Source organism: Mya arenaria, chromosome 9 (genome assembly GCF_026914265.1).
Source record: "Mya arenaria isolate MELC-2E11 chromosome 9, ASM2691426v1".
Taxonomy (NCBI): Eukaryota; Metazoa; Mollusca; class Bivalvia; order Myida; family Myidae; genus Mya; species Mya arenaria.
This window is the reverse complement of record NC_069130.1, coordinates 8,543,038-8,561,179: the sequence shown is the minus strand read 5'-3', so window position 1 is coordinate 8,561,179 and position 18,142 is coordinate 8,543,038. Positions and strand designations below refer to the sequence as shown.

At 36.3% G+C, this 18,142-nt stretch overlaps 1 protein-coding gene across 1 annotated transcript in view; it reads left to right on the top strand.

Annotated features, from left to right (window-relative positions):
- The window catches only part of LOC128203154 (von Willebrand factor A domain-containing protein 8-like), a 35,380-nt gene that overhangs the window by 738 nt on the left and 16,500 nt on the right, over window positions 1-18,142 (top strand). Inside the window, exons 2-25 of the mRNA XM_052904440.1 lie at window positions 1,098-1,178; window positions 1,532-1,587; window positions 2,030-2,104; window positions 2,734-2,844; window positions 3,139-3,306; window positions 5,374-5,538; window positions 6,068-6,117; window positions 6,717-6,825; window positions 7,552-7,656; window positions 8,031-8,144; window positions 8,752-8,883; window positions 9,772-10,010; window positions 10,448-10,561; window positions 11,012-11,180; window positions 11,757-11,828; window positions 12,101-12,216; window positions 12,506-12,618; window positions 12,998-13,104; window positions 13,564-13,712; window positions 14,268-14,343; window positions 14,684-14,819; window positions 15,630-15,749; window positions 16,360-16,565; window positions 17,094-17,245. Coding sequence (XP_052760400.1) covers window positions 1,098-1,178; window positions 1,532-1,587; window positions 2,030-2,104; window positions 2,734-2,844; window positions 3,139-3,306; window positions 5,374-5,538; window positions 6,068-6,117; window positions 6,717-6,825; window positions 7,552-7,656; window positions 8,031-8,144; window positions 8,752-8,883; window positions 9,772-10,010; window positions 10,448-10,561; window positions 11,012-11,180; window positions 11,757-11,828; window positions 12,101-12,216; window positions 12,506-12,618; window positions 12,998-13,104; window positions 13,564-13,712; window positions 14,268-14,343; window positions 14,684-14,819; window positions 15,630-15,749; window positions 16,360-16,565; window positions 17,094-17,245 — 2,935 coding nt within the window. The remainder of the gene's footprint in view (window positions 1-1,097; window positions 1,179-1,531; window positions 1,588-2,029; window positions 2,105-2,733; window positions 2,845-3,138; window positions 3,307-5,373; window positions 5,539-6,067; window positions 6,118-6,716; window positions 6,826-7,551; window positions 7,657-8,030; window positions 8,145-8,751; window positions 8,884-9,771; window positions 10,011-10,447; window positions 10,562-11,011; window positions 11,181-11,756; window positions 11,829-12,100; window positions 12,217-12,505; window positions 12,619-12,997; window positions 13,105-13,563; window positions 13,713-14,267; window positions 14,344-14,683; window positions 14,820-15,629; window positions 15,750-16,359; window positions 16,566-17,093; window positions 17,246-18,142) is intronic.

The window sequence follows — 18,142 nt, the reverse complement described above, 5'->3', positions numbered from 1 at the left end:
AGTTTGATGGCTTTTCTTCATTTCATTCTGTCAAAACATAACGATATATACATGAAGGGCACCTGCAAGGCTTCAGGGCACAGTTTTAAATCGCTCGGAACATTTCGGCCATGGCCGAGTTGTTACGATTATATAACGAGGTCTATCTCGAAGCTTTGTCGGAGGAGGCCGAGTTATTACGATTGTATCGAGTTGTTCCCCTTCGCATAGTTGTTGTTAGTGTCAGTCAACTTTCGTTTTATTGGAAAGGTAAACAACTTGTTTTTATGCATTAAATGCTTGTTTAGTGCAAAATAACATTTCAGTTACATGGTTTAATATGAATATTACTCTTTATGATCAATTTCAACAATAAAATACTTCACTTAAAACAATTTCAATATTTTTAAAACACCCCCGTTTTTTGCACATTCCCGTTTAGACGTTAGGGATTGGAAGAATCCCGTATAACACATCTATTATTTTAGACTAGGGGGGGGGGTTGGGGGGGGGATATAATTTTATGATGATACACTTATGGTATCTGATGTTCCAGTAAGATTTTCATTTTAGCATACATTTACACATATTGTACTGTAATATGTCAATTCCCTGGTGTCCATGTTTTGTATCATTTGAAAGGGTACTGCTTATCTTTATCTATTACTGATATGTACATGTAAAATAAATGACTGGACATTACAGATGTTGTTCAGCAGTTTGTTTTTTTGTTCTTCATTTTTGTTTTTTATTTTTGTACTTTATTTCAACAGAAATTGGAGTTGAGATGAAAGACTTTTCAATATTTCAAGGTCATAATAGCATGTATGCAGTACAATATTTACATATTCTTCTACACATTGAAGCCTTTCAAATGATACCAAAATAATATGGGGTCATATATGAAATTCATTAAATTAAGTTGTTCAAATTCTTCACTGACAGACACAATGTGCCATTTTCTCTCTTAGCACCCTGTCCTTTTTCTACAGCACCCTATCCTTTTAAAATACCTGGCTTAAACCTTAAATAATTGTTCATCTGAGTTCAAAAAATTTATAGTCAAAACCAAATTTTGTTGATTTATACATTTTAAATAATGGTATGGTTTGTTTCAGACCCAGGCCAAGTGAGTATTGGAGATGTCAGTGTAGCAGTCAAGCCACCACAACATCCTGAATATGTGCCACATAAATACTGTATGTGGATTTCAAACAAAATACATTGTATTGATTGAATAAAATAGGTTGCATTTATTTTTTTATTTAATCGTAAATAAAGACAATTCAACAAAATTTATTAAAAACTAGTGTTCATAAGTTGTCTGAAACTGGGCAAGTATCAAATTGCCAAGTAAATGCGTTTATATTATCAGATATCGCTGTTAAAATCTGGCCTTTAAAGTTAAAATATTTGAAAGGCTTTTATTACAGTTTGAAACTGATTAACCATTGACTAATATTTACATGGTGAATCCAAATAAAATCATCAATTTCGGTACAGTTATGAAATTAATAAAATAGTTTTGGATGATTTTCTTTCTGAATTTCAGTGAAAGAAAAGGCATCACAGTCTACTCTGAGGCATTTAAGATGGATTATGCAGAAGGTATGCATACATTTTTATATCTTTTTAAAAAAAGTACCAAAATCATGCACCATGTATACTGGCTGTATTTGAGTTTTGTTAAGGAGAAAAAGAGATTGATATATAATTGCAAACAAGACTTCATGGTCTCATAAAAGTATTTTTATTATAAAAATATTTTATACAAACTTACATACCGACAATGTTTAAACAATGCATCTGCAAAAAGAATTGCATGTAACATAGTTTACAAAATAATGATGGGTTCCTATGATGTTTCACAATTTAAGGACCAATGATGTTTCATATAATTTCAGGACCAGCTTGGCCAGGATGTGTTCCTATGATGTTTCACAATTTAAGGACCAATGATGTTTCATATAATTTCAGGACCAGCTTGGCCAGGATGTGTTCCTATGATGTTTCACAATTTAAGGACCAATGATGTTTTATATAATTTCAGGACCAGCTTGGCCAGGATGTGTTCCTGATAGGCCCACCAGGCCCCGTGAGACGTCAACTAGCCATGATGTACTTGGTAAGATTTACTTGCTCTCAAATTTAATATTAATGTGGGAGAAAATATCACATATTATCTAAAAAAAGTGTCATATATTATCTGAAGAAAGTGCCGTATGTTATAATTATGATGAAATTATCAGAAAAAGGTAACTTTTTGTTCATTGACCATGACTGTGCCCTTTTGTTTACCTTGTGATTTTAATCATGTATCATTTTATTAGTTTTTTTTTGCCAGGATTTAAAAAGAACAGGGTGCTACAGAAAAGTTACAGGGTGCTAAGGTTGAAAAGGGCACATTGAATCAGGCTATGAATCATGTCTATGAAGCAAGAAACCCAAATTCTGCAGACACTATTTTTTCTTTTTGGTTTATTTATTAAAGAATGAATTTTGAACAGGAGCAGACAGAGAAAGGGGTTATGTGTTGCTATCATGGGACAGAACTAAGACTGGCCTTAATTAGAGGAGGTTACACATATATGCGTTAAACTATTATAATACTTAATTTTTTGTGAATTTTTATTGTGAACAGGAGCTAACAAAGAGAGAGGGGGTGAATGTGGTTCTATCAAGGGACACAGCTGAGGCTGACCTTAACAAGAGGAGGTTAAACACAACCATTATAATTGATTTTGTTGTTAACAGGAGCTGACAAAGAGAGAGGGGGAGTATGTGTCTCTATCAAGGGACACTACTGAGGCTGACCTCAAACAAAGAAGGGAGATCAAAGCTGGCACTGCCTTCTACCTAGATCAGGTAGGTTATTTCATATTATTTTACTTCTGGCAATTAGGTATGCAGTCATTGCCATTTTGATTGAAGATAATAACACAATCTTGACCCCGCAGCTTTCAAAGGTCGTGCTCTGGTATAAGACGAAAAAAGGAAAGTATCATAGTTATGAACAAAGTTATAAACATTTACGGCAAGGTGAAGCAAATAAGGCACTGATTCTCTTGTTGGAAGGTTTCTGGAAAGCCAACATAATATAGTTTGTTGGTATAGTAGAATACAAAGTAACAATGATATTGAATTTTAAACCCTCTATAGGCAGCAGTGCGAGCAGCAGTCGAGGGACGTGTTCTTGTGTTGGAAGGTATTGAGAAAGCGGAGAGAAATGTGCTCCCCGTCCTGAACAATCTGCTCGAGAACCGAGAAATGCAGCTGGAAGATGGCAGGTTTCTCGTGGCACCAGACAGATACGACAAACTGCTTAAGGTGAGTTATTGTCCCTTTTGCCCTGAATTCAATCACCTTACATATTGAGAATCGTGAAATGCATATTGGAGATGGAAAGTTGGTTGCCACGGACAGATATGACAAGCTGCTTACGGTGTGCTTTATTAGCAAGGAAAATATCATATTGGGTCAGATTCCCATCAGTCATGGACAACTTTACTAGGTAGCATAAAATGACATCATTTTGTAATCGTTCTTTACTTTGTGGCGTCAATTTCCTTCATGCCATGTAAATAGTACATTTAAGATTTGTTTTTATGCCCCCGAAGGTGGGCATATTAAAATCGCACCGTCCGTCCGTCCGTCCGTCCGGCTCTGTAACTTTCCCTTGTATGGACAGATTTTAAAATAACTTGCCACATGTGTTCCACATACCAAGGCGACGTGTGGCATGCAAGACTCGTGTCCCTACCTCAAAGGTCAAGGTCACACTTAGTCTTGATTCACAATGGAGTGCTGCATATAAGGACATAGAGTATAGGTTGTCGTGTCCGGGCTGTAACTTTCTCTTGTATGGACAGATTTTAAAATAACTTGCCACATGTGTACCACATACCAAGACGAAGTGTCGCGTGCAAGACCCGTGTCCCTACCTCAAAGGTCAAGGTCACACTTAGTGTTTATTCACAATGGGGTGCTGCATATAAGGACATAGAGTATAGGTTGTCGTGTCCGGGCTGTAACTTTCTCTTGTATGGACAGATTTTAAAATAACTTGCCAAATGTGTTCCACGTACCAAGACGACGTGTCGTGTGCAAAACCTGTGTCCCTACCTCAAAGGTCAAGGTCACACTTAGTGTTTATTCACAATGGAGTGCTGCATATAAGGACATAGAGTATAGGTTGTCGTGTCCGGGCTGTAACTTTCTCTTGTATGGACAGATTTTAAAATAACTTGCCACATGTATTCCACATACCAAGACGACGTGTCGTGTGCAAGAACCGTGTCCCTACCTCAAAGGTCAAGGTCACACTTAGTGTTTATTTACAATGGAGTGCTGCATATAAGGACATAAAGTATAGGTTGTCGTGTCCGGGCTGTAACTTTCCCTTGTATTGACAGTTTTTAAAATAACTTGCCACATGTGTTCCACATACCAAGACGACGTGTCGCGTGCAAGACCTGTGTCCCTACCTCAAAGGTCAAGGTCACACTTAGTGTTTATTCACAATGGAGTGCTGCATATAAGGACATAGAGTATAGGTTGTCGTGTCCGGGCTGTAACTTTCTCTTGTATGGACAGATTTTAAAATAACTGGCCACATGTGTTCCACATACCAAGACGACGTGTCGCGTGCAAGACCCGTGTCCCTGCCTCAAAGGTCAAGGTCACACATAGTGTTTATTCACAATGGAGTGCTGGATATAAGGACATAGAGTATATGTTGTCGTGTCCGGGCTGTAACTTTCCCTTGTATGGACAGATTTTAAAATAACTTGCCACATGTGTTCCACATACCAAGATGATGTGTCGCATGCAAGACCCGTGTCCCTACCTCAAAGGTCAAGGTCACACTTTGTGTTTATTCACAATGGAGTGCTGCATACAAGGACATAAAGTATAGGTTGTCGTGTCCAGGCTGTAACTTTCTCTTGTATGGACAGATTTTAAAATAACTTGCTACATGTGTTCCACATACCAAGACGACGTGTCGTGTGCAAGACCCATGTCCCTACCTCTAAGGTGAAAGATACACTAAGTGTTTATTCAAGGGAATTCTGAATATAAGGACATAACAGTGTATGTTGTCAAGTATGGGTGTTATTTTTTATGTTCAGAGGCAATGTAAAATAACTTGCCATATGTATTTGACACGTAAAGGCAAGATCAACTTTTCATGTACTGACCTTGTTCATAGGTCAATGTCACATTCGGGGGCATTCGTCACATACTGTGACAGCTCTTGTTAAAGCCTGAATCTCAATCTCAAGACTCAAAGAATAAGTCATTATTTGCCGAGGTTTTAATAAATTTTTATACTGAAAAAGACCATCATCAAGCAATTATTAAAGATCTGATTTTAAAGAGGTTCTCTCCTTACAGGATCACACAAGAGAAGAGTTAGAAGACCTGAAACTTGTACGAGTGGATGAGCGATTCCGAGTGATTGCCCTCGGTCTTCCTGTGCCTCGTTACCAAGGCAACCCATTGGACCCACCTCTACGATCACGATTCCAAGCACGGGACATTAATCCTCTACCATACCATGTATGTGCTGTATATTTTTTCTGTTTCTTAACTAAGTTTGTTTCTTTATTTGTTAGATTATGTTTGTCATTAATTTCATTTTTTGCTTGAATAATTCATTATGATCACATACTAGTACTACATCTAGTATTATTTAGACTAAGTTACAGGGGTTCTTAAATTGAGAATAAATCAGGATTGAGAGCTTTTATCAGCAGTCCAAAAGCATAACAGATTGAAACAGCTTGGTTGCCGTAGTTACATTGCTTTCTTTTCTTTTCTGGAGATAATAAGTTTAAAGTCTTTGACTAGAGCTTGAAGTTGGACCGTGACATCGATACAGTCAGCACTATGACCTGTCACTGTAATAACATAATAAATCATTATATTCAAAGTAAGAGTTAATCAATAGAAGGATTCTTAAGTTCAGGTTTAATACTGTAATCATGATTAAGAGGTTTTAACATAAGACTATTGTAAAGATTGTTTTAAACTTATTCTTTCATTGTTTTATTGTTGTAAAAGAGTTTTTTCAAATGTTGTTTTTCAGGAGCAATTAGAGTTGTTACAGGAGTGTGCCCCGAACGTTAATGTGGACAAGTAATATAGTTTCATGTTATTAAAGGGGCTACACACCAGATGGTCCCAATATCAGCAAATACATTAATTCCACAAAAAATCCTTGAGTTGTCAATATGAGCTAGTATGAGGCTGATGATACATCATTTTACATGAATGAAATAATATTTTCTCGCTGTTTTAGCTGTGTTTACCAGTTTAGAAATAATGCATAATACGCTAAGATACATATGTTGTAAGCCATGTGATACATCAGTAAGCAAGATTCAATGCGTTGTTACACAACGATATCAATTTTCTGCGAGTTTTTGACAATTTTCTTTTTTCCTTGCAATTGTATCATCCGGTGTATAGTCCCTTTAAACATATTAAAAATCACACGTGACTTAACAGTTGCTGTAAATGATGATATATCTTTTGATGATGAAAATTTGTATGAGAATTGTAATACTTGCATTATAGAACAATTACTACATGTATAACTCATATTCCTGAAATGATAAAAATGCAAACAGAAATTCTTTTAAAGAGAAATTGTTCAGCAATGCTCAACAGTTTTGTTTGCTGAAAAAATGGAGTGAATCTTTTTATTTGACCCTTTTTTATATTCTTCTACCCAGACTGAACCAGGTGCTGATGTTTGCCACTACTCTCCTCACAGCTGAATCTACAACACTCGGACTTCCGGACTTTCCCGTCGCAAACTTACCAGAACTCGCTAAAATACTGGTATGTGTATGTTCATGTAAATTGTTTACTTGATTTTTTTGAGATGTCTTCATAATTCTTAAGTCAGAGGTTCTTAAGTTCACGATTAGTTCTGAAATCTGGATTGAGAGCTTTTAACTTGCTATTATACAGTTGTATAGATAGTTGTTTTGCTGCAACATTTGCATAAAAAAGTAGGAAGTACCTTGAAATAAATATAAAGCCAAAAGGACTTTGGAAACATTTTCAAAACAAGTCTAAGCCCCTTTACCCTGCATGGGCACAAACCCCTCATTCTCAAACAGACACCTGGGGCAGTATTCGTAAAACTTCTTAAGTCATTTCCTCACTTAAATCACTTTTCTAATTTTAGAATCTCTTTAGTCATATGAAATGAAAAAATGAAGAATTTCCAAAATACATTATTTTCATTGACGTTATTGTAAAAAACATACATTAATGTTTAAAACTCTTATACATTTCTTTTAATTTGACTATGAAAAATTAAAAAAAATGACTTAAGAGGCTTTATGAATACGGCCCCTGGTTAATTTATTGACTATTATCAGTTGTTAGAAACCCGCTTTAGTTCAGACTGCAACATTTAAAAATCAACATATACAAATCTCTTTGGATCACAGACGTTTTGCCAGATTTGTATTAGAAAGATTTATAATGCACTTTGAAGTCATGCATTTTTAAAGTTGATTAGATTTTAAATGGATTGTTGTTTTTCTTACCTTCCAGAATGTTATGCCAAACACTGATGTCCATTCCCTTCTTCAACGACTCTATCCATACATGGCGATGTTAGGGAAAGAGGGACAAACAGCCGTTACGGACGCATTACAGGTTGTGTATTTGTGATGCCATTGGCGAAAACCAAGCCATTTGCGAACATATAATGCAAGTCCTGTTTTTTACAACAGGCTGTTTGACATTGTTTTATTTTTACCGACTCTTTGTTAATTGACAGTTAAACATAAACAACTGTTAAAATGAGAGATGAATCCAAAACGGTTCTATCTGCTACAGTATTTAATGTCATTTAGAACAGTTTACCTTTCACTCCTTAATATGCTTGTATATTTGTATAGTTAACCAACTTGATCTGAAATCTTTATTCTATTTATGCTATGATTTCTTTTGATGTATTGTTGTTGACTGAAATTGATATACACCATATTTAAATGAAAATCTTATAGATATATTTCTTCCTCTAACAGAAGTTTAACGTACCCCTTGCCAAGACTACTGAAGGACAGTTGGAGTCAGTGGACAGACAGACGAACAATGCCCAGGTTCATGTTACACTGGGAAACAGAGCCACAGATTTTGAGGTAATTGATGTCGGCCAAACAATTATCTCTTCCTGAGCAATAACTGTATGCATGGCTTCAATTGACTACTATACTAATACTAATACCAAGACAGAATTGTAGACTAGTTGCATGAATGGAGATGCCATAATTGTAGACTAGCTGCATGAATGGAGATGCCATAAGAATTTGCAGTCTTAGTGGCAGTGCATATGCTACCATTAGCATTTTGCAGTCTATGCTGTGTAAGAATTGGCAGTCTATGTGCTGTTGTAAGCATTGGCAGTCTAGGCATTGTTGTAAGCATTGGCAGTCTAGGCATTGTTGTAAGCATTGGCAGTCTAGGCATTGTTGTAAGCATTGGCAGTCTAGGCATTGTTGTAAGCATTGGCAGTCTAGGCATTGTTGTAAGCATTGGCAGTCTAGGCATTGTTGTAAGCATTGGCAGTCTAGGCATTGTTGTAAGCATTGGCAGTCTTGTTGTACAACTGCAAAATGAAGACCGATTTAGAATTAGCAAATTTTTGTACCTTTGATAATTTTAATCTCAGTTGTTTTCACAAAATGCAACAGTTCATTTATTAATGTATACAAGCCTCATTTGACATGAGTATTTCCTCTATTTCAGGTATCAAAAGGCACGCTGGATGGATCGGGACACCAGGATCACGCTTTTATAACGACCCCATACCACAATACCTTCCTAACTGACATGCTACAGTCTCACATGGTCAAGGACTTCTGTGTCATTGGACCCAGGGTATGTTGAGATTTCATTTACACTATTTTGCGGGAGGAGGGGGGGACAATGGACAATACCTTTACTATGACCCCTATCACAATGCTCTCCTTATTGACATGATTCAGTATCTCATGGTGTATAACGTCTGTGTCATTGGTCCCAGGGTAAGCTTGGTTTTAGTCCGATCAAGTCATGGTATTGTGATGGCTGTCGTGGCTATCATGGCTTTGTTGTCAACTTCAGTGGCTTTGTGTTATACTTAAATTGTAGTTAGCATTAGCAGTTCAGGTCCTGTAGAAAGCATTGGTAGTCTGGAAAATTGTTCAATATATTAACATATACAGTTACTAATATATGGCTAAAGTGGTGTTTTAATGTTTTTATAATGTTATGTCCCTTGTTCATCATCTGAGAAGAACAACATGCTTTGACACCAGCTTGCAGTTCTCTTTTTTATTAAAACACACACACACACACACCATTATTTAGTGGAACAAGTCAGCCTATATTGGCCAATGTGCTTCTACATGTCTGCTACAGTAAGGTCGCAATGCTCTACCAGTGTATGACATCACAGGACATGCTTTAATGCGACACTCCCACAGATTGACCCTTTTGACTACTTTTTTTATTTTTTGTATTAAAATCAATCAATTGTTTGCATTAAGGGCTGGAAACCAGTTAGTAATGCTTTTGACCATAAAACATTTAATTTTTGAACGTAAGTATGAAAACTGCAATCTGATCTTTTGTCAGTAGTCTTATATCAATGGTTTCCAGAGTTTTATGCTCATTCCAAGACAAGAAATTAAAAAGTTGTCAAAACATTCTATCTATGAGAATTAAGCTTTACCAACGTGTGATGAGTGATTTTGTGTAACTAACCTTTGTGCTTTATTGCCATAGGGGTGTGGCAAGTCAGCGCTGGTTCGTCAGTTCGCTTCACTTCTTGGTTACCACAGCGAGGTCGTAATGCTCTACCAGGATATGACATCACGCGACCTGCTTCAACAACGAACAACAAGCCCTAGTGGGGACACAGCCTGGAGATTATCTCCCCTTGTCACTGCGGCACTGGAGGGAAGTCTTGCTGTGTTGGACGGGGTGCATCGGATCAACCCTGGGTCATTCTCAGTTTTACAAAGGTAGGAATACTGGTTCAATATCATTATAACTTTCTAAAATATTTTAAGTTATGCTTTTAATGTTTATCATGTGTTTTTCCACAAATGATTAATAATATCTGTCATGTGTTTCCGGCTATGCAGCATGTTTATGGAAAGTCTTAAAATCTCATAATTATGGTTACATAAAGTGTATAATAAAAGAAATAAAAAAGTATTACATCACAGAGCGTGACTCATCTGGCATGGGGGGGGGGATGCCAGTCCGAATTTTCCAGCACGGCTGAATTCACTGGAAATGCCTATCCGGTGTGCTAGAAAGAGTTTTCCAGCACCGCTAAATTCTCCCAAATGCCTATCCCATGTGCTAGAAAAAATATTTATGAGTTTTACCCCTTGATAGACTGATAAGAAAGGAGGCTTTTCTGATTGGCTCTAAATTCTACTGTGTATTTCAGACTGGTTCATGACCGGGAACTTCAGCTGTTCGATGGCTCCAGGTTGTTGGGAAAAGAGAGATATGAGGCCGTTAAGGCAGAGAACAACCTCACAGATGCTGAAATGGAGGAGAGGTATTGTCAAATGCTTAAGTTTCACGGTTGTTAATATTCATGTTTTTCGCAGATCAATCAAATTGTGAATTTAAAATTTGTGGAAATATTGATTTTCAGATAAACGACAATATGGAAAACCAAAGCAGCACAAGTTTTTACCCTCACAAAACTGATCAAATAAAACTATTGCAAAAAAGAACCTTGCGAAAAATACATCCATCTACAGTAAGGGCTATTCCAGAATAACACATAACCCCCGGGAGGAAGGCAATTATTTCAATAGTATATAAGTGGGTGTCTTTTTTCTATTATTTAGACCCCACAAGGGTAAATTTGCATGTGTAGGGGGGTGACAAAATTTAAAAGTGCCTTCCCTCCTGGGGTTATATGTTAAATGGAATAGCCATAAATTTTCTGCTTGTGTTAACCATGATACTAAAGTATCTGACTTATACTCTTACATTCCAGGGGTATACTCCGTATCCATCCATCATTCCGTATCCTGGCTCTAGGGGAACCACCGGTTACAGGCTCAAGCACTGGACAGTGGCTCAGCCCGGAGATGCTGTCACTGTTCCTTTATCACAACATGAGGCCTCTGACACACAATGAGGAGGAGGCTGTCATCTCTCAACTCGTGAGTTGGATTGTTGACAAAAAATGTATTTAGGAAAATTGTTTCAGTGAAAGATACCAATATATTTCACTAAATGAGCAACAGATGTTCCCCTCCTTTATGTCAAGGAGGCAATTCACTATCTCTTCAAGAATCCAAACAAACACTCTCATGGCTATAAATCCATCATGCTTTCAAGGATTTAAAATTACTTGACAAAAATCTTCATCACATCATGATAGTGCTTCACCAATCAGATTAAGGCCATTGTCACCGTTCCTTCAAAAACAAAATTCAGTTTGTTGTCAGGAGCTGAAAGAACTTCAAAACTTTAACATTTTGATTTTTTCATCCAAATGATCTCTGCCACTCAGTGTGTTACATCACGTAACAGAGTGGCTATGTGGTTCATCTATTGTTTTCCATTGAAAATTGTGTCTGCTCTGTGCATTGAAAATTGTGTCTGCTCTGTGCATTGAAAATTGTGTCTACTCTGTGCTTAGAAACCATGTTTGCTCTGTGCATTGAAAACCATGTCTATTCAGTGCATTGAAAACCTTGTTAGCTCTGTGTTGTTTATTATCTTATCTGTTATAGGTAAAAGACTGCCCGGACCTGACCAAGCTTCTCACCTTCACCCACAGACTGAGGAACTCAACAGACCCCACTGTATGTATGGGTGAATAAATGGGTTGAAGATGAAAAGATCTAAGTGCCATTAAATAAAGATACATTCACCCCTTAAAATGAATGTTTTAATTTGGGGGGGGGGGGAGGGGGGCTTCTTTTGATAATTTATAAATCAAACCAATCCAAGGGATAGATGCTATTTGATGTACTTTAAATGTATTTGTTATTGAGTACAGAAACTGTTAGATTGGTATGCATTTCACAAGAGCTCTGTTTGTATGGAAGCTGATTTTGGATGAAATATTTTCCAGATATCTTCTATAGCAGCCTCACTTTCATCTCGACAGCTGATCAGGGTCGCTAGACGCTTGGCAAACTTTCCTACAGAAGATCTCTACAGCATCGTACAGAAGGCCTGTCTTGCAAGGTATAATGGTGTGGCTATGTACGGCCATGATAACTACATACCATATAATACTATTTATAGGACACTAGCATTGATAGGATGCAGGCAAAAAGGTAGCTTGTTTGGTGAATCCTGACCGACTTTTTTTTTTTTTTTCATTAATATTTAAGGGTTACTAAATGAAAAAAAGCAAATTACAAATAATCTCTTGAAGACTTATTAAAACCATAGCTTGAAAAGGCCTTTGACAACATAAAGAAATCTTTCACTTCTTTTGTGGTGTTTTTAAATGGCCTTTTCTCTGTCCCAGGTTTTTGCCCCGCCTGGCGAAGACTGCCCTGGAACAATCACTTGAGGACTTATCCATCACACCCCCAGCTCAGCCAACACAGTCCATTGACAACATAGAGAAGTCCATCACATGTAAGTGGTTTGCTACAAGCTTGGCTGCTTTCAAAAAACAAGTCATTTTTTTCTGCTTTTAATGTTTTTTCAAACTGTTTTAGCATGTCATTCTTTAATATTCTTAATTTTAGAGAAATGATTGTTACAAGTTGATGGTACTTTAGATCAGAAGAGTTCTACCTTTTTTCTATACAAAATATGGTGCGCAAGGATATTCAGTATCATTCATGTGTTTGCTGTGCAGATTAGAAAATCTTACCCAAAGGCATAAGTGGTGTTAACAGTATAAATGCTGATCTGTTTTGCAAGAAAAGTGCACACATAGATAAGTTATTTCTTCGAGTGATTTCATATTTTGAAGTATACCTGTAAAACTGTGTATTTTTCCTGTTCTAAGGTGAGGTGAAGGACAACAAGGTTCGCATTGGGACCACCGTTGCCGACGTGTATGACCCCGACAACAAAACCAAGGTTCCCGATGTCCTCTTCTATGAGAATACTCAGGTATGGCTTTGTATTATTAGTAAAACAGTTGTCTTAATTGTTTAATATTAAAGAAATATGACTTCTGTTGTTAAGTAATAGTTAAGGCTCCTTTAATGGGTTGTCAATACTTAATAAATGGTGTGCGGTATAAATGAAAAACATTGTAATTAATCATGTGGTACTGCTCCTATATGGCAGTTAATGTGTTTACAGAAACAAATATCATTTTTTAAAAATCTCTTTGACATTTAATGCTTTTGAGGTAAAAAAACGTTAATTACTGAGTATAGGTGGCTAGCATGGCTAGGACACAGAAAAAAACAACTAAATTATGTGTAAAAAGTTATGTGTACCAAAGAATGTTTGCCCACAAATTGTATGCCATTATTCCTATCACAATTTCTTCCTTTGGCTTTGCATCACACTATCTTTGTTTGTGTTTGATAGTGTAAAATATTCTCTACAAACTTGTTTTAGCACCTGTGTGTGATGGAAGACATGTTAAAAGACTTCCTACTTGGCGAGCACCTGCTACTGGTTGGTAACCAAGGGGTTGGCAAGAACAAAATTGTTGATCGCTTCCTCCACCTTCTCAATAGGCCTCGGGAATATATTCAGTTGCACAGGTATCAAGAAGTTTAACCCAAAATTTAGTATTTTGTGAATTTGTTGATTCGAGTATATCAAGGTCTGCCTGCACCCATTGGCTGCAATATGACTCGACCCGGCTGTGATGTCATCATGACTTAAATTGTGTTGAAATAACATAAGTTACATATGATAAAGGTGACTGCAATTTCCAGTCAAATTTAGAGTTTAAAGGACTTGAAGAAACAGAGTGAGATACAAGAGTTCCGGAAGCAATACCCTAGCTCTTTTGGAAGGGACCTCTTGGTTCTTTAACGAGCTTGGTGTAAAGCACTGATACACAGGGTCAAACTTTCCTGGGTTTAACCTATTCAGTGAATAGCAGTGCGGCTTTATTTATGTGGAGCCTATGGTCAAATGGAGTGCTAAAGAGTTCTAGATACAGGAAAAACTGAGGATAAATAATTTAATCGTAATTGAATCAATTAAAAGGATTTTATTTAGGAGAACGGAATTATTTTGTTTCCTGAAACATATTTTTTAAGCAAGGTAGCAAATTTAAATATAAAGACCTATTTCCAATTATTTTCCAGAGATACAACAGTACAGACTTTGACATTGCAGCCGACAGTGCAAGATGGAGTCATCATTTATGAGGACTCTCCCTTGGTAAGTGCAATATACATGTCACCAATATGACAAATAATACTTGCAGCAATGGCCTATTTAAATTGTTTAGGTTGTTTACAATGCAACTTTAACAAAGATCAAAACAAACAGCCAAATGGCTTCAAACTATAACTTAGTATTAAGTATACAGTATCTTACTGTATTTAGATTTAAAATTGACATACATGAACACTTGTGTAATTTAAATCCGTTTAAAATTGATTGTGTATTTCAAAAGATATTTATACTTTGTAAAATACTACAAAATAAAATTTCTGCCTTTGGCTTTGCTTTATCAGAGACCTGTTCATAATTCATATTCATAAACATTGGTCCTCAGGTTCGGGCGGTGAAGATGGGCCATGTGTTGGTCGTCGACGAAGCAGACAAAGCCCCAACTCATGTGACATGCATACTTAAAACACTTGTGGAAAGTGGGGAAATGCATTTAGCTGATGGACGGAGAATTGTAGCAGGTAAATTGTAATTTTTAGGTTTCTGTGCCTTTTCTCATTTGATATGGATACTTAAAAACTGCAAGAAATGAAAGTGTATAATTTAAGTTTCTCAAGCCCTTTTTATGTGACATGCAAACATAAAACATCTGTGAAAAGCAGAGAAATGCATTCAGCTTGTGTCTGAAGAAAGGTAGCTGGCAAAACTAAATATTCAGGGTAATGGGCCACACCAGTTTCCTTTACAATACCAGCCAGATCGGGCTTATGGCCCTTGAATTAGTCAAAATTGCTATAATTGACACTGTTAACAAGATAAAGTCCTCATGTATTATCTGATGTTTACCAAACTTGTACAGTAGCTAGATATATATGAGAGCTCAGTTCCTTTTGAAAACGAGTCAGATCCTCAAGCTTGATTATGGCCCTTGAAATAGTCAAAATAACAATAATAATTGAGCTGGTGAAAACAATAGAGCCTTCAATTATTATCCTATGCTTACGGTAGTAAGATATCAATGAGAGCTAAGTTCCTTTCAAAAGCAAGTCAGATCTATCAATGCATGACTGGATTATGGCCCTTTTAAATTGGCAAAATTGTTAAAATTGAACACAATAGCCCCTACATTTATTACCTGATGTTTACCAAACTTACAGTAGCTAGATATCTATGAGAAAACCAGCCACATTCATCCATGCGTGACTGGAAATGGCCATTTAAATTTTAAACTCGGGGAATGTAGGTATTGAACTGTTTAAATTGATGCATTGTTTTGGCAATTTGATAACAAAAAAAGACTTTAACTCATGACCAGCTATTTTGCATTTCAGCTGACAGTGGGCTAGCTGTCTCGGACAAGATTATCGTATCCCACCAAGACTTCAGAATGATAGTACTCGCTAACAGACCTGGATTTCCCTTCCTGGGCAACGACTTCTTTGGAGCCATGGGTAGGTAACTTTAGATACAAACTGGGAAAAAATGATGAGATATGACATGCACAACCTGTCTATGGTCATATGCTTATTTAATAAAAGAAACATCCTGAGGAACAGTTAAAGATGCATTCTTACTCCCAAATAAGCATTATCATCATAAATACAATTGTTTAAATTCACCGAAAAGGTAGAATTAATATTGAAAACAATGGTTCTTATGAAGGACACCATGTTTAATTTGAAAGAAAGGTGAAGAAAACACAGTATCTCTACCTTATGAGACAATAGTTGATCACTGTAAATCTTTTAGGACCCACCAGTCAATTGATATTTGTGCGTTGTCAGCTATTATATACACAGTTACAATCTTGTTTAGTAACTAGTTAAAGGTTTATCTCTCAAAATTTTGTTAGTTATACATGTGAATGTATTGATTATAAATATGAGTATCACTTCAAATAAATGTCAAAATTAAATTTCTTCATGGCTGCATTATAATGAAAATTTCTAAACCAATATTGAGAATTCAACAAATCTAACACTGATCTGTAAGAGGCTAATCACAATCATTGCCCTGTTTAAAATTATCCTTATTGATCATATCACTAAATATCCCCTCTAGGTGACATATTCAGCTGTCATGGCATTGACAACCCTGACAAAGCCTCTGAGATGGCTATGTTGCGCCAGTACGGGCCAGACGTCTCTGAGCAGGTGCTTGAGAAACTCGTGCTTTCCTTCGGAGAGCTAAGAAACATGGCAGACCAGGGGCTCATTGCGTACCCTTACTCCACACGAGAGGTCGTGAATATGGTGAAACATATACAGGTAGGTGCATCACTGTCTGATTAATTATCAAATTTGTCCACTTACATAAGGCATGGAAAATTTGCGTCACGTGAAGCTCCAAAAGTAATGATCTTACACTCATGAAAGGAATGTTTGTCAGCATGGAAAATCGTGATAAACACATTAAACATTTCACTTTGCCAACCGCTAGAAACTTGACTTAGTAAAGTATGGTCTAAAAAAACTTGTGTCACAAGCAGCAATACACAAATATGTGAATATGGATGCTTAGTTTATTTGGATATTCTAAAGGGTTTTATGTACAGAATAGTAACATTTAGAATAGGACAGAAAAGAATATAACAAACAAGATTTTTTGCCTTAAAAAGTTTGCAAATTAAGTCAGTTTATGGAAAGGGTGAAAGTGGTCAAGCGGTACAGGTGTCCATCTTTCACCCAAGAGGTTGTGGGTATGATCACCACAAAAGTTACCCTCAAACAGCCTCTCAGAATAGACACCAGAACTGGTTTCTTATCAGGTAACAAACTCAAGCATTTTGTTTTCAGCGCTTTCCGGATGAGGGCCTTACAACTGTGATAGGGAATGTGTTTGACTTTGACTCTTATAACTCTGAACTTCGCGAGGTGCTCATTAGTACCATGCAAAAACACGGAATACCTCTCGGGGCGAGACCAGACAGCATACAACTGGCCAAGGAGTAAGGATGATGATCGAGTGTTATTGATCGAAGATTACTTACCATTGTTCATATTGTAATTTTTTAGCTTGTCTGAAAAAAAGATCAGGCAATGTGGTAGTCTTGGTGACCTCTTCGACGTCATTAAAAAACTTACAACTTGAGTCATGTAACAAACTTGTTTCAGATATTATAACTTTATCCAAAAACAACAGTTGGCAAAAATTTCATAATTAGCCATAGCTTGAAAACCATTTTAGATGTTGATATGAAACTTGGTCCAATTAATAAAACACTAATTGGATTACGTCTTCTGGTGAACCGAAATAAGCAGCAAAGCGTTTGTGTCCACTTGACATTACTCTTGTTAGTAGATGTTTTCAATGCTTCTGGAGGCATTGAAAATATGAATGATTGACTATTAGAAAAAGGGCATTTTTCCAATCTGGTTTGATCTGAATTTACACCTTTTAAAAGGAAGAATTGGGCCTTATTCAGCCCAAAATAGACATAAAAATGTCTTTAGAAGTAACAAATAAACAAGTTTTATGGAAATGTATAAATATGTTTTGTGATATTGGATGTGTGAAGATTTTTAAATTTAGTTTTAACATAAAGTTTATACGTTGTCAATGACTCATTCTGATATTGTTGCATTTTATTATCATGTGCACAAAAATGGAGATTTGAATAAATATATCCAATTGACATCACAAAGATCTTGTGTTTTTTTGTTAAATTCAACTATGTCAAAAACAGTGTGTAAATGTTATAAAGTAAAACAGTAAACACCCAAATATATATTTAAATTGGATATATTTATTTATTGAAGAGTTCATGATTTCGATTCTTTAGAAAAACAATTTAATTTGTATTTAAAAAATATTTATGATTTCAAGACTTTATTGAATATGAAAT